General features: G+C 38.9%; 1 protein-coding gene across 1 annotated transcript in view; it reads right to left on the bottom strand.

Annotated features, from left to right (window-relative positions):
* Positions 1–25,940, bottom strand: part of ROBO2 (roundabout guidance receptor 2) — a 1,330,354-nt gene that overhangs the window by 151,821 nt on the left and 1,152,593 nt on the right. The window contains exons 4-5 of the mRNA XM_037742645.1: positions 18,166–18,286; positions 7,031–7,169 (exon numbers count right to left, since the gene is read on the bottom strand). Coding sequence (XP_037598573.1) covers positions 7,031–7,169; positions 18,166–18,286 — 260 coding nt within the window. The remainder of the gene's footprint in view (positions 1–7,030; positions 7,170–18,165; positions 18,287–25,940) is intronic.

The raw sequence follows: 25,940 nt of genomic DNA, 5'->3' as shown, positions 1-25,940 counted from the left end.
TTTTTTTTTTTTTTTTTTTTTTTTTTGCTAAGACTATTTCACTTGCCCAGTCTTTACCAGCCAACCTAATCAGTGTGGTTATTTATCAGGAGCCCAGATTACCACATGTCCTTAATGCATACACTATATGTGAAGAAGGCTGATTGCCTCCACAGGGTAGCTGAGCACCTGTTCAGCATCTCTGTGTCCAGAAGCACATGCTCTAAACAATAGAGCTTCCAAACAATTAATCTAAAAACATTTCCAGAGCTAAGAGAAAAGAGCCACTTTATAGAAATGCCATCCAAAAAAAAAAAAGAATTGTAAATGGTTCCATTCAGTTTCGTAAAGAATCATGTGTTTATGCAAATCTCACATTTCATGGAACTAAAACTCTGAAAATTCTCTCTCTTAAAATAGACTTGTACTTTAGAAAAGGAAATTTTGTCAGTGGGTTAAGGAAAATTGATGGAATTTTGTTCTCTATATCTTGCAACTTTTATTTCCTACTCCCTTTTCCATTTTATGAAAAATTCATTAATTATATCCACTATGTGCAAGCCATCAAGTGCATTTAGAATTTGCAGGCATACATAAGAATGTAATGGCATATTTTATTTCCTTTTTCCTCTGACAAGCTATTATGAACATTCCTTTCTCTACTGTGGAAGAGAGAGAAGTTCTAGTGAGAAAGTTAGTGTCACTTTAGAATTAGTTAAGAAAAAAATGAAATAAAATGATTATGGAGCTAATGGTAATATGCTGAAATTATATAACTGATGAGAGATAATAAATATCCTGTTTACAGTTATTTAAAGACTGCTGATAATTAAATGAAATACAAACTCTGCTGACATGCAAAGATAGGAATTCGCAAATAGATTAATCATACTAACTCATATCCAAGTTCTGGAAGGGATTTTTTAAAAATTTCTCATTAATATTAAATTGAACAGAATAATGTAGTATTGTCATATTTCAATTTATTTTTATTTTTGGTTACAAATTTATTATATTATTTTATATTGTTTATGTCATGTTACTTGTGTTATGGTAATGTTTCTTCATGTTATAAGGTTTTTTTTTTCCTTTCTTGAGATGGAGTCTAGCTCTGTTGTCCAGGCTGGAGTGCAGTGGTATGATCTCCACTCACTGCAACCTTCACCTCCAGATTTAAGTGATTCTCCTGCCTCAGACTCCCAAGTAGCTGGGATTACAGGTGTCCACCACCACGCCAAACTAATTTTTGTATTTTTAGTAGAGACAGGGTTTCACTGTGTTGACCAGGCTGGTCTTGAACTCCTGACCTCATGATCTGCCCGCCTTGGCCTCCCAAAGTGCTGGGTTTATAAGCGTGTACCACTGCACCTGGCCAAAAGTTTTTACAGAGTTTCAGCACACAGATATATTTATGTAACAAAAATATACAATAAGCCTATGTTATGATATAGCATGGCATAAGATAGAATCTCACCTCATTAATTATAAATACTGGCACCTTCTATCACATAAAACACTGTGTGAAAAGATGTATTGAAGGCACTTAATCAACAGAGGACTAATAAGCAAAATGCCTGCAAAAGATAGACAGTACCCAAGAAAATAACTAGAACTATTCCAGATTACTTTCTTTACTGTATTCGGAATGTAAATACTTTTCCACATTGCCCAATCTCACTAATATAAAACAGAAACTGAGGTACTGATAACAGTTCATTTACCTTGTTTAAAACGACTTATTTTTTCAAACTTGCAATGAACATTATAAATGTAGTAGGGGCTTACTAAATGTAGGTAAATCCAAAAGCGCATCTTCTACTATTTAAATTCTGCTTCAAAAATGTGCTTTGGACTGGGCATGGTGGCTCTCGCCTGTAATCCTGCATTTTGAGGGGCCAGGGTGGGTGGATTGCCTGAGCTCAGGAGTTCGAGGCCAGCCTGGGCAACATGGTGAAACCCCGTCTATACTAAAATACAAAAAAAATAGCTAGGGGTCATGCTGGGCACCTGTAATCCCAGCTACTTGGGAGGCTGAGGCAGGAGAATCACCTGAACCGGGGAGATGGAAGTTGCCGTGAGCCAAGATTGTGCCACTGCACTCCAGCCTGGTGACAGAGTGAGACTCTGCCAAAAAAAAAGTTCTTTAAAAATTGGCTCACGCCTGTAATTCCAGCACTTTGGGAGGCTGAGGCGGGTGGATCACGAGGTCAAGAGATCGAGACCATCCTGGTCAACACGGTGAAATGCCGTCTCTACTAAAAATGCAAAAAATCAGCTGGGCATGGTGGCGCGTGCCTGTAATCCCAGCTACTCAGGAGGTTGAGGCAGGAGAATTGCCTGAACCCAGGAGGTGGAGGCTGCAGTGAGCCGAGATCACGCCACTGCACTCCAGCCTGGGTAACAAGAGTGAAACTCCGTCTCAAAAAAAAAAAAAAGAAGAAAAAAAAAGAAAAAAAAAATCATACTCGTTGTAAACTATAAAATACCTTCTACTTGCTTGTTCCCCCTACTCACTTTATTTTCTCATTAGTGTATAAAATTTTTGTCCCTAACACATATGTATTGAAATGTTCTAGAAAACAGTATTGATACTTGGCACAGAATCAATACGCTTCCTGAAATATTCAGTTGTGAAACGGTAATATCTTCAGAAGTCTCTACAAAGAATTAACAGTTTGGCAGTAATGTGTATAATGTAAAGGCTCCTTCCCATTTTGTCCCTTGGTCAAGTGGAAAATGTCCACATAAATAACTTTCCCTAGTTGAGCACAAGGGTTATTGTTAGACTTGCTATGCTTCTTACTTCATTAAACATTTCTCTTTTCAGAAAATGTTTTAATACAACTCACCAAGAGTCTGTTGTAATTTCATTAAAGCTAGTTACTGAGAAAGGTCAGGAGTTTAAGACTAAATAAAAGAAAGAGGCATATCCATACTACTTAAAAAATATTTTCAAGGCAAGGGAAATAATTACTCCCTTAATTCATCTCTGGTTACTGAAAGGTTGGCACAGATATCTTCTGTGTTATAGGTTTTAATATCTCTCGCAGCATTTCATAAATTTAAACTTGAATTGAAAAGCTTTTCTGGTCTCCAAAAGAAAAATAGTCACATATTACTTACATATTAATTACAGGCTATGCAGCTGCCTACAAAGCTTTCATATAAATGTCTTAAACATGAACCACTACACAAACCTTATTCAAATTTCATTAACTGTTAAGTCAAGGAAATGCCATCCACCACACCAACTGCTTATACAAGAACACTGGTCATCTCCCTAGTTTGAGACCTAAATAATGTCATAGAATCAATGTTGTTGATGTAGTCTATGGATGGTTAAAAGTTATTACTGTTATTCCTCACCAAGGAAAGAGGTCTCAAACATAAGCCTCTCATTACACATAAGTGAGGCTTATGCTAATAAACACCAATCGAGGAATGAATAAACTCCTCTGAAACACCACTTAAAGACTGGGAATTCAAGAAAAAGTACATGCGTCTATCATGATGAAAATACTGACCTCCGTTTCTGTGTTCCACTTATCCTTGCTTTAAGCCTCTCTAACAGAACAGTTTAAAGCTTACACAGCACTTCCATTTGCCTAATATTTTAAAAATATTTCACTGGTTACACAGAGTACTGCAATAACGCCATGCCGATAAACAGAATAAGGAGGACAAAACGTGAGAACGTTTTAAAGAAAGTTATTGAAGGTAAGATTTCTCAGGTTTTCAGCCTTGTTGTTTAGTGGCCTTGCTATCATGCCATCTGATAATGTAGCTTTAATGCTGTTGGCTGATTTATATGTATCATTTGTACATGAAAGCAAATGAATTTGGCAAGATTTGGAGAACGGTGTAACCACTAAAGTTGTCAGGCGTATGACCTAACACCTACATTATGCTGGAAATAATCAAACTAGGCACCATTAGGTTTTATTTTTCCTTAATTCAGAAACATAGACATGTTAAAATGCAATGCACACTTAAAACAATGATCTATTTTTAAACCTTTTTTCAACTTGTTCAATGTTTGAAAATTAACAGGGTCACGAGTGCTGTTACATGGATATAATGTATCTCCTGATACGATGTGATAAGAAGAGCATGTCATCTCTACGGTATTCTTTCTAAAAACCTATAAACCCAGTCTAATCAGGAGAAAACACCAGACTAATCCAAGTTTCTGGGACATTCATTAGCATACCTGGCCAGTATTTCCCTTTAGGGTTGTTAAGGTCATGAGAACTAGAAAACACTAAGAACTTATAACAGTCAGAGGAGACTGAAGAGACATGAGAACAAAATGCAGAAGTCTATGATGTTCAACTGATTAATGACCTGAACTGGACTGGCGTAGAAAGAGGACAGTGGGGAAAACCTGGGAGATCCAAATAATGTATATACTTTACTTAATTATTACGTATCAAGGTTTGCTCATTAGATGTGACAGGTGTTTTATAGTCATGTAAGATATTAACAAGGAAAACTGGGTGCAGGGCATATGGGAGCTCTCTGTGCGAACTTTGTAACTTTCCTATAAATCAAAATGATTCCAAATCTAAACGTTTTTAAAGTTTCAATGGACAAGGCCATAGACTCCCGGTTATTGAAAATAAACTTTTGTTTACACCAGGATAAATTTTACTTTAGAATTAATCTCTTCACCTTACATCAACATTGTAAAATTATTCATTATGTGCTCTCAAATTTGTAGAAATTTATCGATTCTATCTAAAGGATGGACAGAGTAATTAAACAGCGTAAACTCTCCTTGTTTTCAATCCCGCTTCTCCAATGAGCTGGCATGAAAAGTCTCACATTTACAAAACTCTTCTAATACCATTCCTTTAAAGATAGATGTCTGGCCTTAAAATGATAGAAGAAGCACAGTGATGACTTTCCCTATTACATAGGCTGAAAAACTAACTGAAATAATGTTTTCACTTGTTTTATTCCCGTAGTTTGCAAAGAATCTCTCAGGAACTATCATATGGCTGGTACATTTGAATCCAGTGCATTCAATCCATGAGTGACATGTGTTTTGAAGTAAAGTATCCTATCATATCTTGGGATTTGTAAAATTGATATTTTATTTTATTTTTTGTTTTGTTTTGTTTTTTTGAGATGGAGTTTCACTCTTGTTACCCAGGCTGGAGTGCAATGGCGCGATCTCGGCTCACCGCAACCTCCGCCTCCTGGGTTCAGGCAATTCTCCTGCCTCAGCCTCCTGAGTAGCTGCGATTACAGGCACACACCACCATGCCCAGCTAATTTTTTGTATTTTTTTTAGTAGAGATGGGGTTTCACCATGTTGACCAGAATGGTCTCGATCTCTTGACCTCGTGATCCACCCGCCTCAGCCTCCCAAAGCGCTGGGATTACAGGCTTGAGCCACCACACCCGGACGATATTTTAAAATGAATGTTTACATTTAGGAAAGTACTGATAGCAGTGAAAGCACATAAAAGGTATATAGCTTCTGTGGAAGCATGTTGAATATCAGTCAGTGGAATGAAACAAAGCTTTGTTTTGTTTTTCTTTTTGAGGCAGTCACCCAGGCTGGAGTGCAGTGGCACAATCTTGGCTCACTGCAACCTTTGCCTCCCAGGTTCAAGAGATTCTCCCTACTCAGCCTCCCGAGTATCTGGGATTACAGGCGTGCACCACCACGCCTGGCTAATTTTTTGTATTTTTAGTAGAGACATGGTTTTGCCATGTTGGTCAGGCTGGTCTTGAACTCCTGAACTCAGGAGATCCACCTGCCTTGGTGCTGGGATAACTGGTGTGAGCTGGGAATACAGGTATGAGCCACCATGCCAGGCCATAATTTTTTTTTTTAAAGAAAAACTAGAAAAACCCAGCCTGTACAATTTTATGCAAACAATAATTGTAGCTTGCATAATGGTTTTAATGTCAGCAGGTAGAACTAGCAGGAAGGCATAACAAGTCTTAAAGATAAAATTACTTGTATTAAAACAAAACAAAAAAAAAAACCCTCAAATGACTTATTTGATTCTAAATGGCAAGATCTCAGAAAAATTTAAATAACAAAAAAGTGAAAATTATTTTTATATGTAATGACAGGCATTTTTTAATACAGGTGAGAGATTGAGAGATTGGGTTTGAGGGTTCTGTGATCAGAACAATAAGAAAGAGATGGAAGACAGGGGCACCATGAAGAGATGACAAGGAAGAAAGTGAGTGGAGGTCCCTGTGTTAGAAATCCCCTACATGGGCCAGGCACAGTGGCTCACGCCTGTAATCCCAGCACTTTGGGAGGCCGAGGCGGGCGGATCACGAGGTCAAGAGATCGAGACCATCCTGGCCAACATGGTGAAACCCCGTCTCTGCTAAAATACAAAAATTAGCTGGGCATGGTGGCACACACCTGTAGTCCCAGGTACCCGGGAGGCTGAGGCAGGAGTGTGGTTTGAACCCAGGAGGCGGAGGTTGCAGTGAGCTGAGATCGCACCACTGCATTCCATCTCAAAAACAAACAAACAAACAAAAAGAAAAAAGAAAAACAAAAAGAAATATCCTATGTGAAAAAAGATACAAACTACTTGCTACTATTTCAGTGTTGTGCTGACCTTTCCTTTATTCTAGGACTTACAGTCAGTCACATGCAATAGTCTTTTGTTAGTTATGCTTTGGGCCATGGAGGTAACAAATGGTATCCCAAGAAGGTGAAGCATAAGAACAGGGCAGTCATTGATGGAAGGAAGGAGGGGGCATTCTGCAGGAACAGAACAGTATGCCTCAAAGGGTCCAGGAGAAAGAAGGCACCCAGGAATCCTTGGATCTGGAGATAAGAGGTGGAATGAAGAATCAAGCATTAACTTAGATATTCATTGAAAGAGTGACATTGAAAGCCTGGTGGACTTTAATATACAATCAGGAAATATGTGGCTTGTATATGTAAAAATTACATGAGTGAAAATTCCCCAAGATGTAGGAGTGTTTGGTGGTGGCACGGCAGTAGGCCTTTTCTATCCTAATTATTCATTGGTTATCTAACAATCTTCCATCCACGATGTTCTCTTACCTTCCTCTTGGCAAGTCTGCATCATCCTTTTTCCATCTCACAGTTGGTTGAGGATCTCCTTGGACTTGACAGCGAAATTCTACAGTTTCTTCCTCCAGCACCACCTGGTTAATTGGCCTCCTGAGAAATGTGGGTCGTTCTTGAAAAAAATAAAATAAAACAATGGTAAAATTTGATAAAATATTATGCATGTTTTAAGTACATTATGAATAAAGCAAAGGAAGCCTAATTTACTTTTGGTATACAGGTACCTAACGGTACCACAGCTATGTCCTAATAAGGACTTGTGAATCCAACATCATTCAATAAAATAAAATATTTTGGAACAAAGGGATAGCTACAGTTTGCATATAAGAGCATTCAACCTTTGGAAAAAATATTAAATTGATTTTTCAGTGAATACCTGAGCTAAATCAGGCGGATCCTATCATTAAAAAAAAAATCAGAACACTGAATTCTACAGGAAAAAGAGAGATTAAATATGATTACAATAATCTATTATCAGGACTCAAAGTGGGAAAACTAAAAATTGAAAGGGATAAAAAATTAAAAAATATATAAATATTCCTCAAGAATACAAGAGAAAAAAAAATGTGTACCTAAATGTTCCCACTTAGGCTATGATTTTTTAAAGACTCAATATTTCCATGATTATTTTAACTTCATGTATGAAAAGCTGTCTAACTGAATTTTTATTCTTAAATGCAAAGACTATCATTAATTAGTGCAAACAATTTATTTATCAATTTTTTGAGGTTTTTCTCCAATGGTCTTCTCCTAAGTTTTTGAGATATTTACCCATTTTTATGTTACTTAATTTTATGTTTTTTTTTTATTTCTTCAGTATTCTGTTTTACTATTTTCATCCTTCCTTGTTTTATTCATCTGTACTTGGCACTATTCAATTGTATTCTAGCACTCTTTTACATAAAGCTAGAGAAAAATAAATCCTTATCCATAAGAACCTTTTCCTGTCAGTAAGAATCTTAGCCTCTGAGGATACAAAACAAAAAGTAGTTTTATGCATTGCCAAACATTGGCATTCCTTGTCCAATTTCTTCCCTTTTTGATAATAGACTGACGCTGAAAAAATTATCATTTAAATTTGATTAGCCTATGTCTGCAAATCACAAACAAATTCAATATTGCTACTTACTGAGGTAGAAAGAGGACTAAGCCAAGGAAAAGAAAGATGAGATCCATAGGAAGCTGACACAATTTATCTGGCCATCTGGACATATTTAGCCACCTAGGACTTTAGTTTCAAAGCTTCTAATTTAAAATTCTGTATACAGTGGCACAAAAACTAAAATGTATTTAGCAGGAAACATTCCAAGAAAATAAATTGTTTCAAATAATATATGTTAAGAGTATAGAATAAGAGTATTTGATTTTATTGACTAAATCAAGATCCATATTTACGAAACAAATATGTAAGTCGCAAGATAAATATTTCATTGCAATAAAATCAACTATCGTTGGCATTTAGAAGGAAGACAATTGTATCTTTCCAGAGAATTTGACAGTAAGGATCAAAATTTTCTTAATACACAGGCCTGCATATGCTTGAGTATCTGTACTCTGGAACTTAAAAATCCCAAGCCATGAAACAAGACAAATAAAGTTTTATCACGAAAACTTTTGTAAATGTAGAATTGACAACCCATAAAAATTTTAAAAATGGCTGCCTCTAAAGATCTTAGATAACCTTAATAAATTAGCAGCCCATTGTGCCCTGTAGACAACAGAACAAATCTGCATGTCAGATAAAATGATTTAGTGTTTTTTTTTTTCATCTATTGACACTACATGCCCAAAAATTTATTTTGGGGCTGGTTTAGTTGATATTGAGTTATCATTTCTGGTAGTTAAATAGACAATAGGATTTGTATATCCTTATCAGGGTCCTAAATGTTAACAGTCAAAATGAATAATTAGCATAGGAAGCGGGACTGACCTTTTCTGTGCTATGAGGTGCAGCTACTCATTCAGTTCATCCAAAACCTTCATTAACCCAATGTTAAAGAGGCTTGAGACATGACCGATATGACGCAAGATTGAAAAATGATTCATCAAGAGAAGACCCTTCCTGTTCCCTTTGATTTTACTGGGAGTATCATATTACATCCTGACACTGGGATGAACAAGCTAGGGAAGTCTTTCTCTCATCCACTCACTCATTCAGCACATATTAATACAATTATTCCTAGAGGCTTTGACTAAGTGGTCAAGCTGGTGAATAGTGAGCAGCTTAGCTTTATCAGGGAAAGTGGTGAGAGACAAAGCTAGCCAGAGAATGAGTGGTAAAGACTATGAAGGCCTTGTTCACCACTCAAGGACTGTGAGCTGTGTCCTGAGGTTGGTAGCTGTTGAAGGACTTTAAGCAAGTAAGCAACATTTTGAATAAATATTTGAAAAAGGTCCTGTTGGCAGGTCTGTGAAAGATAAATTAGAAGAGAAACATAAAGTCCCGAATTAGGTCAAAGGGTTGTTATAGGAAATTATTTCAGCTTAAACTGATGCAATGGTCCATAGGATGTGGAAAGGGGACAGACAGGAGAGGTCAAAACTGGGAGATCAGTCAGATGCAGAGGGTGAAAACAAGACTCTAGGGATTGTCTCAACTTGTCGTTTAGCAAATTGAAACAGACTGGCAGGTAAAACATGGATTGTGTGTGAGTGTGTGCATGGGTGTGTGAGTTTATGTGTGTAAGGTCCTTTCCTCATAGAAATGGTAAGGATTAGAAAAATTAAACTCTTATGTTTAAGCCATCGTTAGACAGATTTCTATTACTTGAAGTCAAATAAATTTTCAGTGAGATAAAAGAGGTTACTTACACAATAGGAGGGGAAAGAAAACATATGATCAAATCTGTAGATGTAGCTATTGGATTAAAAAACATCTAAATAAAGAAGGAATCAAAAAGACTTTTAAAATATGTTGAAGACATTTTTTCAGAAATTAAATGCCAAAATTATCTTAAAAGTAAAATACAAAAGATATTCCCATTGAAGTCAGGAACAAGATGGGCATGCCGACATTAAAAATCAGTAAGAAAAAAGAAGTGTGAGCACTGAAGAAGAACCAAAGCAACCATTATTTGCAGACACTCTGCAAAATATAACCATGCAAAACAGTGACTTTGACAATTGATAACTGCAACAAAAATAAGAAGTACATAGAATAATTGCAGTAAAACTGACAATATTGGAAAATAGAAGATTTTAGGATAAATTGCAGCAAGCTCATACATTGAAAAACTGTTAAGTCATTGGAATATTAAAACTATCTACCTATCTAATATGAAATAGTATCTCTTAGCTATCTAATATAAAAAGTTTTGATGACATTATGCTGGGTATAAAATAAATTGAAAACAATATGTGAGACTAGTTCTATTAAATGCTTATATTTCAGGCAACGTTTTTGTATGCTTTTCTTAACTTGCTAACAATCACAAAATCACTACATATAATTAATCCAAAAAGCAAACGTCACATCAGAGATGTCTTAAAACTAAGCTGTCCCTTCTTCAAGGGAAGACAATCAAAATCCTTAAGGGCTTTTTGGTCATTGTACTTGTTCTAAGCCCCATTGTTTTATATGAAGACACGTGGAGGCACTTGGTTTATAATTTCGAGAAGAATCAAAATATAAGATCCCTGCTGCTGTTCAAATGAACTCAGCAGGGGTGCAGAACTTCACAGTGAACCTTCTCACTTCCCTTCTACCCTCAAGCAGAGTCAAGTTGCTTAGCAACTGGATAACCACAGGAGCATCTGTGGTATACAATTTTTGGAAGTCTGACATTGGCTTATGGTTAAAAATGTAATTCAATGGATAGAAAAAAAACAAAACAAAACAAAACAAAGGCCAAGAATAACTGAGATGAAAGTCACCGGCACACACAGGACACATCCAGATGGGTTTTACATCTGGGTATTAGGATATGCTGTCCAACAATGTGACATGGGAAATTCCTCAGATAACTGGAGTTTGGTCACATATTTTAAAGTATTATTCTGAGAATTTCCATAGCACCCTTTCCAGCAATTATCTCTAAACTGTATTATTCATTATTCCAATTGCTTTCTGTTAATTATACTAAACTCACCTTCCGCTTTGTAATTTTCATAACTACCCATAGAAAACATTATGTTAAAAACATAATGTAAGTTTGCCTAACATTTACTTAAATGGAAGAAGTTTTTTTTGTAAAAACTATTTTCCACTTTTCTTAACAAAACTGTATTTCCAGAAAATCTGAGAATCAGAAACATAACTATAAAGACTAAAAAAGTTGTACGAGCCGAAAAGGTATTTTAAAATGCTTTGCATTTACAGTGGCAACTGTTACAATATGCCAAACAAAAAGCCAAGCCCCTTTCAGACACAAATTTTAAAAATTAGAAGGAAGTGTCTTAAGTCTCCCCTTTTGTCTCAAAATCATTTGCAAACAAATTAAAAGCTCAAAGGATTATAAAGTAAGTTGACAATGGAACCATCCAATACAACGATAAGTGATCACACTTTATATCTATTACTGCTCCATAGAGCTTGGACAATTAAAGCTCTGTACAATTAAAAAATATGTACAAAAATCTTAAACTGTTGAATAACAAGCAAACTTAATTCTAAAACATGTCAAAACAAGGTCACTGATTTTTGCATGTTACTCTCTTATGTCTGACCACATACTGAAAAAACGGGAAGGAATTTCAAGGGTCGTTTGCTGACTGCTTATCAATTAGATTAGAGACTCTCTGAATGGGCTGATCTCTAATTATATAACTGCGGAGTGATCAGAGGCAACGTCTTTGCCAATGCAATTAACATTTTTTTGTGTGAGATTAACGGGATTTGAATCACCTGCATAACTTGCTTACAAGGTTAATCTCTCTTGGGACAGTAGTGTTGTTTGCCCCTGTGTTGTACTCTGTAAAGTACAGCTCTCAAATAGTCTTGTCAATTTAGTTCCAAATTGGCATTTTGGAAAAATCCAACTTTATATACAGTTATAATAAAATCAAATGCCAAGTCTCATTGTAGTTATGCCAAAAATATTCAGAAAGCAAATACACAATTTAACACAATATACCATAAATCTGAAATGTTGTTGCATCGTATCTCTTAAGTTTCTTAGCTACATGAAAAAAATTAAGTGTCCAGCAAACAAATTTCTCTTTTTAATTGTATTCAATCATTGAAAATGGCTTTAAAATTGTCAGTGGCTTTGTTATAACAGCTATTTCTCAAATGACTGTAAAATTTTTAAAATAAACTTTGCTTAATATTATAAAGCTCATATTATGGCAATAATTACACAGGTAAAGTTCTTTAAGTCCTGTAAGACCAAAGGTATGTAATAAAAGGATATTAGAGTTAACCACTGCTCGTAAACCTTATCTTGACTTCAGCTGCCCCAGAAAGACCTGCCACCCTGTAGTGTCAATTAAATTGGAAGTCAGATGGCCCTGGTAGGTCTCCTTTTTTAAACTGGGCATGTATGAGTTGAGGGTGGCTTTGATAGTCACTGAGTTTGAATTATCATGCCCTTCCGGAAAAAGACCGAATGGGAATGATGGAGCTGTCTGAATGTGATTAAATAAATCCTGACTGCATTAGTTCCTTTTTGGCTAGAACTTTCCTTGCCTGAGAAAAATCCTCCTATGAAGCAAAGACAAATGTAGATAAATGTTTTCAGAGGAAAAAGAATGCCTCTCTCACCACATATTAGAAGCAAAGTTTCATGTTATTGCTGATAACATGATATGGGAGTCCAAGTGAGAGCAGGGGCTCTGCCTATTCTACCACCATTAGTATTTAAGCACTTAAATAGGGCATAGTACATAGTAGATGCTAAATAAATATACTCAAGAAAGGATTATATTGCTAACAACAATCCTTTAATAACAGCTAATGTTCTTAATACTTAATATCACGTGTTATTAATAAAATACAGATATTTCTTAAGGTGTGGGTCTTAAGGATCTTCTCTCTCATAACATTATCTCTGAATACCTCAACTACTCTCAGGCTATCAACTATTATTTCTTATTCAATGACTGAAAACCAGCATCACCAGCCCCAATCTCTGTCCTAATCCTCACAAAAATGGTTAGTTCTCAATCTGAACATCCTACAGTGAAAATCATCAGTTAGCACAGAGTTTCCAGTAATCTTTTTGAAAAATAACAATTAAACATGAATTAACAACAATAGATCATGCGCCATTTGAAAGAAGCTTCCAGTGAAGAAACAGAGAAACAATGTGGCTGGAGGCCAGGAGAGGGTGATGGCAGGGAAGAGTAACTAAGAGGAAATAAAGGCAGAGAAGCATCACAAGATGATGTTACTTAAAAAAAATGTTATTAAAATTCTGTGATACAGTAAAAGAAACTATCATCAGAGTGAACAGACAACCTACAGAGTGGGATAAAATAATTGCAATCTATGCATCTGATGAAGGTCTAATATCCAAAGTGTACCAGGAACTTAAACAAATTTACAAGAAAAAACAATCCCACTAAAAAGTGTACAAAAGACATGAACAGACACTTATCAAAAGAAGGCATTCATGTGGCCGACAAACATATGACAAAAACTTCAACATCACTGATTATTAGAGACATGCAAATCAAAACCACAATGAGATATCATCTCAAGCCAGTAAGAATGGCGATTATTAAAAAGTCAAGTAACAACAGATGCTGGTGAGGTTGCAGAGAAATAGGAATGCTTTTATACTTTTGGTGGGAATGTAAATTAGTTCAACCATTGTGGAAGGCAGTATCATCATTCCTCAAAGATTTAGAACCAGAAACACCATTCAACCCAGCAATCCTATTACTGAGCATATACTCAAAGGAATATAAATCATTCTATTATAAAGATAAATGTACATGTATGTTCATTGAAGCACTATTCACAATAGCAAAGACATGAAGTCAACCCAAATGTCCAATATAGAATGAATAAAGAAAATGTGGTACATATACACCATGGAATACTATGCAGCCGTAAAAAGGAATGAGGTCATGTCTTCTTCAGGGACAAAGATGGAGCTGGAAGCCATTATCCTTAGCAAACTACACAGAAACAGAAAACCAGACACCACATGTTCTTACTTATAAGTGGGAGCTGAACAATGGTAACACATGAACACATGGAGGGAACAACACACCCTGGAGCCTGTCAGAGGGGCATGGTGAGGGAGAGCATCAGGAAGAACAGCTAATGGATGCTGGGCCTAATATCTAGGTGATGGGTTGATCTATGCAGCAAAACACCATGGCACAACTTTACCTATGCAACAAACCTGCGCATCCTGCACATGTACTCAGGTACTTAACAGTTGATGCATAAAATAAAATAAAAATTACAAAAGCAATATTATCTGCTATAAGAGAATGAAACACCCATGAAACAAGAATAGGATGCTATAAGTAAGGAAGAATTAGAGAAAAGAAAAACCTGCAGAGGTTTAAAATCTAATTAATGAAATCATGTTTGAAAAAGAAAAGTAAATAAATAAATAAATAAATAAAAATTTTGTTGAATTGTTTTGGTTGAGAGTTTTCAGATTAATGTCGCTCATCAACTACATAGCCAGGAAAAGAAAAACTGCCAAACTAAGGTAATGTGTTGAAACGTTTCAGAAAACTGGGGGTGAGAGTACCAAACATTTTGGAAAAAAAAAAAAAAAAAGAAAACTGATCACATACAAAGATAAAGGAATCAGTATCATGGTAGACTTCTCAAGAGCATCATAAGAGGCTAAATGATTAATTAGAGTCACAACTTTAATATTCTGATCAAAAATATTATTTAAGTAGAATTCCCTAACTAAAGTAGAATTCTAAGCTAGAACTCTAAGGTCTGGATAGAATAAGGGCATTTTGGTTGGGAATGTGCTCCAAGCTTCTGTCAAACAGAAAGAAGTTGAGAGCCCTTCCGAAAAGAGCTGTTAACCAAGAAAGAAACAAACACAGGATGCAGAAAATAGCAGATCCAACATTAGAGAAGAGGAAGACAAAATCAGAATGAGGTTTATGGGGTAGACCTAATTAAGCAACATTTAGCCCAGTCAGATTAGGCATAATGTCTGAAGCCTCAGGGAAGGCTGTAGTGAAGGGGTCTTCATAGCTAAAGTCTAAAAAATAAATTTTAGAAGATTTTATAGTTTCTGTTAGAGATTTCAAGAATCCATAACAGGTATAGACAAACATAAGTAAATGGGAAAATGGCATTATTATTAATTCAAAGAAGAACAAAAATAGTACCAGAAAAGAAATATGGTCATAATACTATAACATTCAACTCACAGTCAATAGTATTTACATGGCTATAATAACTCAAATTCTGAATATTAATATAACCAATATTTCTAAAGTTCATACACTAAAAAGAGAAAAAGAAGGAAAAGTGAAGGTGAGAAGGTGGGGAAGGAGATATACGTGGGCCAAGTCATCATCTTCCATAATAAAAAGTCAAATAATGTATGAAATTGATACATCAATAAATAGCAGATTAAGCACATATTCAGAAATATGGAAACAAATTCCAGAAGAATTAGATAAAACACAATGTAAAATGATGCGATGTGTGTGTGTGTGTGTGTGTGTGTCTGTGTGTGTGAATGTGTTACAACAAGAGATTCCCATATTTCGTTCTAAGTTTTGTAATACTTATTACACTTTACAAGTGTTACACATGAAATATATTTTCAAAGGACATTACAAAATCTTCTGTAGCTACAGAGTGGTTATAATAGCCAGACTTTTTAAAGTGAAATTGCTGCTCCATGAAAATAAAATTGAGGGAGGTAGAGTATGAAATGTAATCACTTTTACTTACATAAACATTACGTCAAAAAATGATAATATCTAACAATGCTAAAATATAAAGAATTTTATTGGAAAATGTGTGTTAGAGGTAGGAGCACCAGCATAAAATAAAGAAGACCTCGCTATTAATAGCACACTGTCTCTTTTATGTTCTCTGAGAATAGGGAGCCAAGGTAAAGAAGGGTCTCTCCGGCAATACTTAAAACATCCTTGATTTGGACCACCATTTTTGTTTTTTGTTTTTCTTTTGGGTTTGGATTTTTTTTTTTTTAACCAATAATGGAAAGTTACTTTTTCTCTCAACTTAATCTTGTACATACAACCCCTCAGGTCAGTTCTGACTAGCTTACACCATCTAATAAACATTTCTCAGTTTCCTAAATCAATTTTGCCAGGGGAACTGCCTCTAGACAAATTCAATCTCTTTGGATGATAGCTATTTTCAAAATAATTTAGAAGTTCCCACATAACTCTTGACATGTTTAGGAATCCCCAGTAGTTCTCATCATTTCTTTAGGGAAAGTAGAGTAAATATTTCATAAGGATGTCTCATTACTGGTAAGTCTAATTGCTTCAGTAATAACATTAAACCCTTTCAATTTCCTTCGGAAGGCAGTCTATACTGCAATAATACAGCTTTTTTTTTTTTTTTTTCTATTCCAGAGTTTGTGGTAGTTACAGAAAAATAGCAATGAGTGTTTCTTTAAATAGATGAGCAGTACTTGTGGGCTTTTAGTGCTAACATTCAGTGACCACTAATATCATGTCTTACCAGGAAAAAGTGTGTTTTATTCATTACCGAGTGGAGCACATCTTGAGACTCTCATAAACGGCTGCATGAAAAGTAGGGGCAAACTGACATTTGTCTGAGCTCTGCAGGATAGAAATTTACATGCATACTTTGAACAATTTTATTTTTTCTATTCAATTCCTTTAATGAATTATGAGATTTCTCCTAGCTTTGTCACTTGGGACTTCAAGCTGCTAAGCAGCCACAGGGAGTGTTACCAGAGATTACCCGGTGTTCAGAATAACTGAAATGAGAGGCCTGCATTTTGGTACATATGCATAAAGCATAATCTTAACTCTCCAAATAAAGTGGAAATCATAATACAGCTCTTTCTACAGTGTCACTCCCATTACACCATGGGAGGCAGCTCCCAAACTGCAGAGTAAGTTTCTTTAGGGACCTGTGCAGGACTTTGGTGCTACACTTGGGTGTGTCCTGAAGTAATGACAAGAAAAAGGAATTTTATATCATGCACAGAAGTAGAGGATTATTTCACTGGCACTGAAAAATAATTTAAAAATCACAATGATTTTTTTGCACTTAAATCACGTAATATCTGCATTACTAAAACGTTTAATGAAGATTGTATATATATATACATGTATATATACATACATACATACATGTACATGTATGTGTGTGCATGTGTGTGTCTATAAATGTGTGTATGCAGAGATTTGAAGAGAATCTTCAAATGTATTCTAAAAGAGTGTTTCATTTTCAAGTGTCTTCAGAATATCTATTTTCTCCAATTTTTTTGTCATTTTATATCTTTTTCAATCTTTCACAGTTTCCCTGAGGTATGTTTCTTACTTTGTTTCCTTGGCCATCTTCATTTGTCCCAAGTTTTCTCTTTTCTGATACTTTATCCACCATTTATGTGATATGGTTCTAATCAGTTTTTAACCTACTAATCACATTTCTCCAGCTAAACGGAGCCTTGGTTTTTAAAGTTGAAGAAACGTGAATGTCATAACAAAATATCTTATTTTGAGGGTCCTTTTCCTAACATTTAATTTATATATGTGCATACATAGTATTTTTATCAAGACCTGAAGTTAAAAATACCTCAGCTTGAATTTCTAGAAATTGGAAAACAAGTTTTTTTGTTCCATACTCTCTAATTTTTAAAAACTGTACCCTGTGTCTTGTACATAATAGCTACCTGATAAATGCATCAGAGTAGAATGAGTGATAAACTTTAGATAGATGTAATATCTCAAATAGACTTTGAGAAAGAACATATTTTACCTTTTGATGAACTGCAAAATCTTACAAATATGTGAACAATGTAGGTGAATTAAAGTTACAAATAATGTTTTCTTTATATCAAAGCTTTTATTAGAAAGGCAGAAAAATCAGATAATTCTAATTTGTCACTTCTTACCACAAGGCATGAGTAACTGTACATAAATGGCCTTGTTTTTAATGTTAATAATACTTAAAAGCAAAGAAAGTTGATACAAATAAAAATTTATAATTCAGAATAAAGTTTTACCAAAGACAGTCAGCTCTGCTGGGTCACTGTCTCTTTCTCCCACCATATTGGTACCAACACAAGTATACATCCCTGCATCACTTTTCCTGGTATTGGATATCATCAGTTTTCCACCACGGATCTATTAAAATCAAACAAAAAGAAAAGAGAAGGGAAAGAAAAGAGAACAAAATAGAAAATAAAAGGTCATTAATCGATAGTTTTGAGTATTTAAGCATATTTGTTTCCCAAAGGAAAAAATTACCCCATTATTTTGGCATTTGCAGGTATGCTTTCTTTTCTTAAATTCACCCTCAATATAAGTTTCCATATTTTCTTCATAGAAAATATTTCTTCAAGGCAGCAGTCCTCTCTTTCCTGATCCAATTTTGAGTCTTGTGACTGACCCCACTAAATTCCAGTTGTTAGTTTTCACACTGAAATTCATTTTAAGAAATTGTTATTGTCATTTGTCATCAGAAAGAAACACTAGATATTCCTTTTAAATAATCTAATAAAATCCAGCTGAATCAGAGGGATTCAATATATATATATATTTGGTATTTATAGGGGCTAGGTAGTATTCCGGACACTTGGGATACAGTAGTAAACCAAACAGTAAAAATCTTTGCCTCCCTAGAATTCACATTTCAGCTGTTAGTATTAATCATATTTATCTAATCTAATTGTATTTAAGAGATAATTCTTGGTGAAAACAGCAGGTTGGATAAAAACCATGACAATTTATAAAATGATGATATATATTGGTATAAATCATTAGCATCTAATAGGTTTCCCTTAAAGGTTTCTTAAATGAGAAGCATTTACTGACTGAAAAAAAAACAAATGCAATAATACTAAAATATATATTTGCTAAAGAGGACATTAAAGCAGAGTCAGGCTTTCAGTAAATGTATAACTCATAGTTTCTTTTCCAGTTTTTTTTTTGTGTGTGTGTGTTAATTTAATTCAATATTAGCTTTACAGTGATTGAGTGTTCTTGAAGAAATACAAGATAAGAACTTGTTGGTTTTCTCCGTTATTTTTTAATTTCACAGGCAAACACAACTCATGTAGGTTGGCTCTTATCAGAGACGTTTCAAGATTTACAACTTGTCATGTTATAGAAAGTGATTTTCAACTTTTTTTTTAACATAGGAGGAAAAGATCATCAACCTATTCTCAATTCTTTCTGGTAGAATGAAATGAGAGGTCATAAAAATGGCTACGAAGGTCATTTCTCCTCCATCTGAAGCTGAGAGCTAGGTAATGTGTCTTGATTTGACCAATGGAATGAAATCAAGAGTTTCACTGGAAGAAGGGTTCCTGTGAGGTGGAAATCTTGCCCAGGATTTTGGTAGCACGTAGTCAGCAATTGTCCTTATGTTAAAACTGCCCGTTTTTGTTCGTAACTGCCTCTTTCTGTTTCTGGACCTCAGCGTATCTCTTACTAACCGAAAAACCTTAAGAGAAACTGCCTCGTTGTCTAAAACCTGCTGCATTGTCTAAAGTCCTGAGTTAACTTCCCCCGCCCCTTTACCTATAAAAATGGTGTACTTTTCTTAGCTGGGGTCCAGACTTTTGGGTGTGAGCCTGGGCCCGCCGGCGTAACACAGTGTGCTCCTCCAATGCCCTGAGTGCCCTTGGGCTTCTTGTCAAGAAAGATTTTCCAGAACATTTGTTTCCCTGACCGGGAAACACAACCACGCTGGCCCTTTGAGCCATCGGTTTGGGGTTGGAAAGGATGGACAGCTCACCTGTTCGCTGCTGGGGAACGAGGCAGGGCCGCCCCCACCCCATAAGCAGGGCCTCGTTTCCTGGAAGGGGGACTGCTGCTGCTCCAGCGTTGCAGCTCGCTGGACTCGTGGGGGAGGCGGACTGAACCAAAGGGAACTCCAGATAAGGACCCTAGGCAGACCCATCTACGGATGGAAGGGGAGCTTGATCACCTCCCAGGGCATCCATTTGGAGACAGCAGGCAGATTTCCCGGGTTAGGGCGGGAATGTGATAACCTCTGCGAGAGTGTGTGAGTGCATGGGGAGCTCGAGGGCCTGCCCTTGAACCTCCAGTCTGTGGCTCAACGGTGCAAACTATGGAGTCTAAGGGGGCCCAAGCCGGCAGGTCAGTGGCAACTTCATAAGGCTTATGATAGTATCGAGCTGAGTGCCAGCTGAGCTCAATCCAAGTCTGGGGATTATGCCGACCTGCTGATGCTGAGAGGTGCCTAAGTTCCTGCAAGGGAAGTGGCAAGGTGGGCACCTGAGTGGTCCTTCACGGGACACCCCTCCTTTGTCTGTCTTAAGCCACCAGTCAGAATGGGACACGCATCATGGGGAAAAGTCAGGCTAAGCCCATGGTCCTAAATTGTATGGTCAAAACTTCAGGAAGGGCTTTTCTGGAGATTATGGGGTCAGAATGACCCCAGAAAAGCTAAAGACCCTCTGCAGATCAGAGTGGCTGGTGCTTAGCATTGGCTGGCCACCAGAGGGCACCCTGGATGTCTCCATAGTGCAGGCTGTTTTGAAGGCTGTGACCAGCAACCCCAGACACCTGGACCAGTTCCTACACATTGATTCCTAGTTGGAGATGACTTAGACTCTTCCCTCTTGGGTTTGACTCTGCACTGGCAGGAGTGGACAGTGCAAGATTCTCATGGCCCAAGCAACTAAGGGACCCAAGCAACCCATTCAACAGGGTGATCCCAAGGAGTAGCTGACACTGCCTTATGTGTTTCTGACACCATCAGCCTCCAGCCCACCAGCCTTGCCTGACACACACCCCACACAAAGGAGGGAGAACTGAGCATCCTCCTTTGCAGCTAGATCAGTGTGCATACTGCAAAGAGGTGGGACACTGGAAGAATGAGTGCCTCAAGCAGGCGGTCCCAGGTGCAGCACCCACCCCCAAGGGAGGGTAGAATACCAGCCAGAACCTAGCTAGGCCCATGTGATTGGCTTGGCCAGGATGGACACAGACTAGGACGGACCAGGCTCTATGAAACTTGGCCCCCAACAGCCCATGGTCAGGATGAAGGTAAGGTCACCCAGTGACTTTTAGGATAGACACAAGAGCAGAGTACTCAGTGGTCATCACTCCGGTTCCCCATTTAGCAACTGGAAGGCAACGTTGTGGGAGCAACAAGTACCAGATAGAGCCCCAGCCGTTCTGCCAAGATTGAATATGTCAATTAGGGGAGTACCAGGTACGCCATGAGTTCCTCTACCTACCAGAATGTCTTGTCCCCCTTCTGCGAAGAGACTTGTTAAGCAAACTGGGGGTGCAAATCACCTTTGAACCTAGGGGGCCAGCCACTCTGACTTTGAGTGAGCCAAAGGGGGGCCTGGTCCTGGCAGTCACACTTCCACATGAGGAATAATGAAAACTGCACACTGCAGAGAGGTCAGAGGAAAGCTCACCAGAATTCCTGGGTGCCTTCCCTGCAGTCTGTGCAGAGACGAACCTCCCAGGGATGGCTAAGGCCCATGCGCCACTAATAATTGACCTCAAGCCTAGAGCCCTCCCTGTCAGGCAGGGACAGTATCCAATACCCCTAGAGGCCAAGCTGGGAATTCAGGAATACATTTCACAGATTAGGAAGGAGGGAATCCTGGTCGAATGCCAGTCTCCCCGGAACATGCCTCTTTTGACAGTAAGGAAGCCTGGCGCGGCATATTGCCCAGGACAAGAACTGAGAGCAGTTAACGGTGCTGCAATCACCTCCACCGGGTTGCTCCTAACCCATATACTCTCCTGGGTCCGCTCCCCCCTGAGGCTGCATGGTTCATGTGCCTGGACCTAAAGGATGACTTTTTCTGCCTACGATTGGCACCAAAGAGCCAAAGAGCTAGCTGCTTTTCACCTTCAAATGGGAGGACCCTAAAACATGAAGGAAGACACAACTGACCTGGACTTGACTCATTTGCCCCAAGGATTTAAAAACCCTCCCACACTGTTTGGCAAGGCACTCGCCACAGACCTAGCTGCCCTCCCACAAGAGGACCTTAACTGCACACTGGTGCAGTATATGGGTGACCTTCTTCTTGCCAGCAGGGAGAGGGAGGACTGCTGGGAAGGGACCAAGGCGCTGCTGCAGCTCCTTACAGAGGCAGGATACAAAGTCTCATGGAAAAAGCCCAAATCTGCAGACAGCAGGTGAGGTACCTGGGGTTCATCATGACCAAAGGACACCAGTTCTTGGGACCAGAGAGAAAAAGGGTTATTTGCTCCATGCCCACTCCCAACACCAAGTGGAAGGTCCATGAGTTTCTTGGGGTGGCAGACTTCTGCCGGATATGGATTCCCAGCTTCTTGGACATAGCAAGGCCCCTCTATGGTGCCCTAACTGGACCGGAAGATAGACCTCTTGAGTGGAGTGATAGCCAAGACATGGCTTTCCCGGAAATCAAGGCACTGCTCCAAAGTGCCCCAGCACTAGGACTTCCAGATGTCACCTGAGAATTCAATCTATTTGTTCAGGAGAGAAACAAAACAGCACTTGGGGTCCTCATCTGGACCCTGGGCCTTGGCAGAAACCAGTAACATATTTGTCTAAACAGTTGGATGCAGTGGCTTCGGGATGGCTCCCTTGTCTCCAAGCTTTAGCTGCCACAGTCATTCTGATGAAGGAAGCTGACAAGCTAACCTTGGGCCAGACTGTCCATATCAAAGTGTCCCACTCAGAATCTACCCTTATGAGCAGTCAGGGGCACCGGTGGCTCTCAAATGCCCATTTAACCCGCTACCAAGGGCTGCTCTGTGAAAACCCATGGGTCACCATTGAGACTGTGTGTGGCCTCAACCCGGCCACATTTCTTCCTGTGGGGGAGGGGACCCCAGACCACGACTGTGAGGAGTTAGTAGATGACGTATTTGCTAGTCAGTCAGACCTCAAGGACTGTCCCCTCCAAAGGCAGATTTAAACCTGTTTACCAATGGAAGCAGCTATGTCAAAAATGGGCAGAGATATGCAGGGTATGCAGTCACCACTGCCACTAAAGTGGTCAAGGCAGTCCCCTTGCTCAGAGGCTGGTCAGCACAACGGGCGGAATGACATGCCCTCATTCAGGCCCTGTGCCATGCAGAAGGTAAAGTGGCCAATATTTACACTGACTCCAAGTACACCTTTGCAACTGTCCACTTACAGGGGGCAATATACAAGGAAAGAGGGCTGCTAAAAGGGAGGAAAAGAAATCAAAAATAAGGAAGAAATTCTCAGACTGCTAGAAGCAGTTTGAAAGCCCAAAAAGGTAGCTGTCATACATTGAAAGGGCCACCAAAGAGGAACTGATCTTATCTCTACAGGAAACTGGATGGCTGACCGGGAAGCTAAGGCAGTCACTCTGAAAAAGAGCTTGTGCAGGCCCCCCACCTTCTTCACGGTCACCCCTTTGCTCCGAGAGGATGCGGGAAAGCTGGAGCACTCTAAGGGGGAAAACCATGGGCATAGCAGGAGGGGGCAGAGCAGAGTGCTTGGGGATGGTGGCTACTCCCTGACCACAGACCGGTGGTACCCAGGAACTTGGTTCACACCGTCATAACTCAGTGCCATGGTCTCACCCACCTAGGTAAAATGCTTTGGAGAGCTAACTCAACAGGTATCACTATACTGCAGCCCTCCCTAAACTCTGTGCTGCCGTAAGCAAGCAGTGACTTATCTGTGCTAAAAACAACCCCCTACAGTGGCTGAAACCTGCCCCAGTAGTGCAGTGGGGGGGCGGCTACCCCGTTGAGGACATAGAGGTGGACTTCACTGAGGTCAAGCCCAGTAAAGGGTACAAATACCTACTGGTCCTTGTATGTACATACTCAGGCTGGGCTGAGGCACTCCCAACTAAGGCGGAAAGAACCGGGGAAGCAGCGAGAGTCCTACTTCGTGAAATTGTTCCCTGATATGGGATTACACTCACTATACACAGTGACAATGGGCCAGCATTTGTGGCAGAGAGCATCCAAGCCCTCACCAGCGTGCTCAAGGTTAAGTGGAAACTTCAGACAGCCTACAAGCCACAAAGTTCAGGGAAAGTGGAGCACATGAATCAAACCCTGAAGGTTATACTAGCAAAGCTCTGTCAGGAAACCCAGGCTTCCTGGGTAGATATGCTTCCCCTAGCCCTGTTGTGGTCACGGTGTACAGTGGGACCCGCTGGCTACTCACCCTTTGAATTCCTATTTGGGAGGCCCTCCTCTGGTTAACAAAGTGAGGGGGGACCTCAGACAGCAAGGGGAAATAAGCATAACATCCCAGCTGCAGTCATTGGGGAAGGTAGTGTCCCAGGTCAGTCAGTTTGTAATAGAAAGAACACCTATCTCCCTAGCTAATCCAGAGCATCTCTTCCAACCTGGGGACCAGGTCTGGGTGAAAAATTGGAAAAAGAAACCTCTCCAACCTGTCTGAACAGGGCCCCATACTGTAATCCTTGTCACCCCAACTGCCCTTAAAGTTGCAAGAGTCATTCTTTGGGTACACTATTCCAGAGTCAAGAGGGCCCACCCGAACACATCACTAGACCAGTGGACTACGCATCCAGACCCTCGGCACCCCACAAAAATCATGGTCGGGCGAGCTGAATCCTGAGAACTTGTAAAGCCCTGCTTTAGTCACACAGCGGGAAGGTGACTAGTCAATGCACAGCCGAAGCTTGAGGAATCTCTGCTGAATCAGCAAATGTGGACTGAAATCTTAATTCTTGGAACTATTCTGACAGCATTTGTTGTTCTACTGTTGTGCTGACATCATTGTCGTCCCTTGCGGGACATTCCTTGTCCATGTCTGGTGTAAAATGTCACTTCCTGTTTTGCTATTAATAATCTTCCTGGCCCTTGTCTTCAGCCCTTGCCCAGTTAACATACTCCAGCACTTCATTGAAGCCATGGTAATTAGAAAACCAAGTGCTCAGTTACTAGAGCTCCGTGAGTACAAGTCGCTAAGCACAGACGCTAGCGTATAAAAGGTGATGCTTCCTAATATCCATAAGAGAGCATCAAAGGAGGGGGTGAAATGGAAATCTTGCCCAGGATTTTGTTAGCACGTAGTCAGCAATTGTCCTTATTTTAAAACTGCCCGTTTTTGTTCGTAACTGCCTCTTTCTGCTTCTGGACCTCAGCGTATTGCTTACTAACTGAAAAACCTTGAGAGAAACTGCCTCGTTGTCTAAAAACTGCTGCATTGTCTAAAGCCCTGAGTTAACTTCCCCCGCCCCTTTACCTATAAAAACGGTGTACTTTTCTTAGCTGGGGTCCAGACTTTTGGGTGTGAGCCCTTCTGGGCCCGCGGGCGTGATAAACCGTGTTCCTTCAATCCCCTGAGTGCCGCTTGGGTTTCTTGTCAGGAAAGATTTTCCAGAACAGTTGACCACTGTGTCTTGCCTTCTCTTGCTGCAGCAACCCTGAGACCAACATGGGGACCAGACTGAACTAGCCTGATGGAAAATTAGAGATCATGAGGAGGAGAACCAAGATACCCAGCTGAGAGTCAACAAATTGCCAGACTTGTGAGTAAGGTTGTCCTGGATTATTCAGCTGCCAGAACACCTTTAAATAGGCAAGATCTAAATGCTGTAAACGTAAACTACCAATCCATAAACACTGATTTTACTCCATCATCAGTGAACATTTTCATAAATTTGATACCCAAGCAAGACCACTGAGAACAAAACTCTCTTTGCAATGTAGATATCACAGTGTTAACAGTCAAACTAGTTTTGGGTCTCATAAAACGATACCCCAAAATGTGGTGCTTTGGCTTTCTGAGTCCTTTAACTAAAGGAGATTGTAAGTCCTTAGAAACTGCCTCAGT

The sequence above is a fragment of the Cebus imitator genome, unplaced genomic scaffold (genome assembly GCF_001604975.1).
Source record: "Cebus imitator isolate Cc_AM_T3 unplaced genomic scaffold, Cebus_imitator-1.0 Scaffold7, whole genome shotgun sequence".
Classification (NCBI taxonomy): Eukaryota; Metazoa; Chordata; class Mammalia; order Primates; family Cebidae; genus Cebus; species Cebus imitator.
Note: the sequence above shows the minus strand (reverse complement) of the source record. Positions and strands in the feature narration are given on the sequence as shown.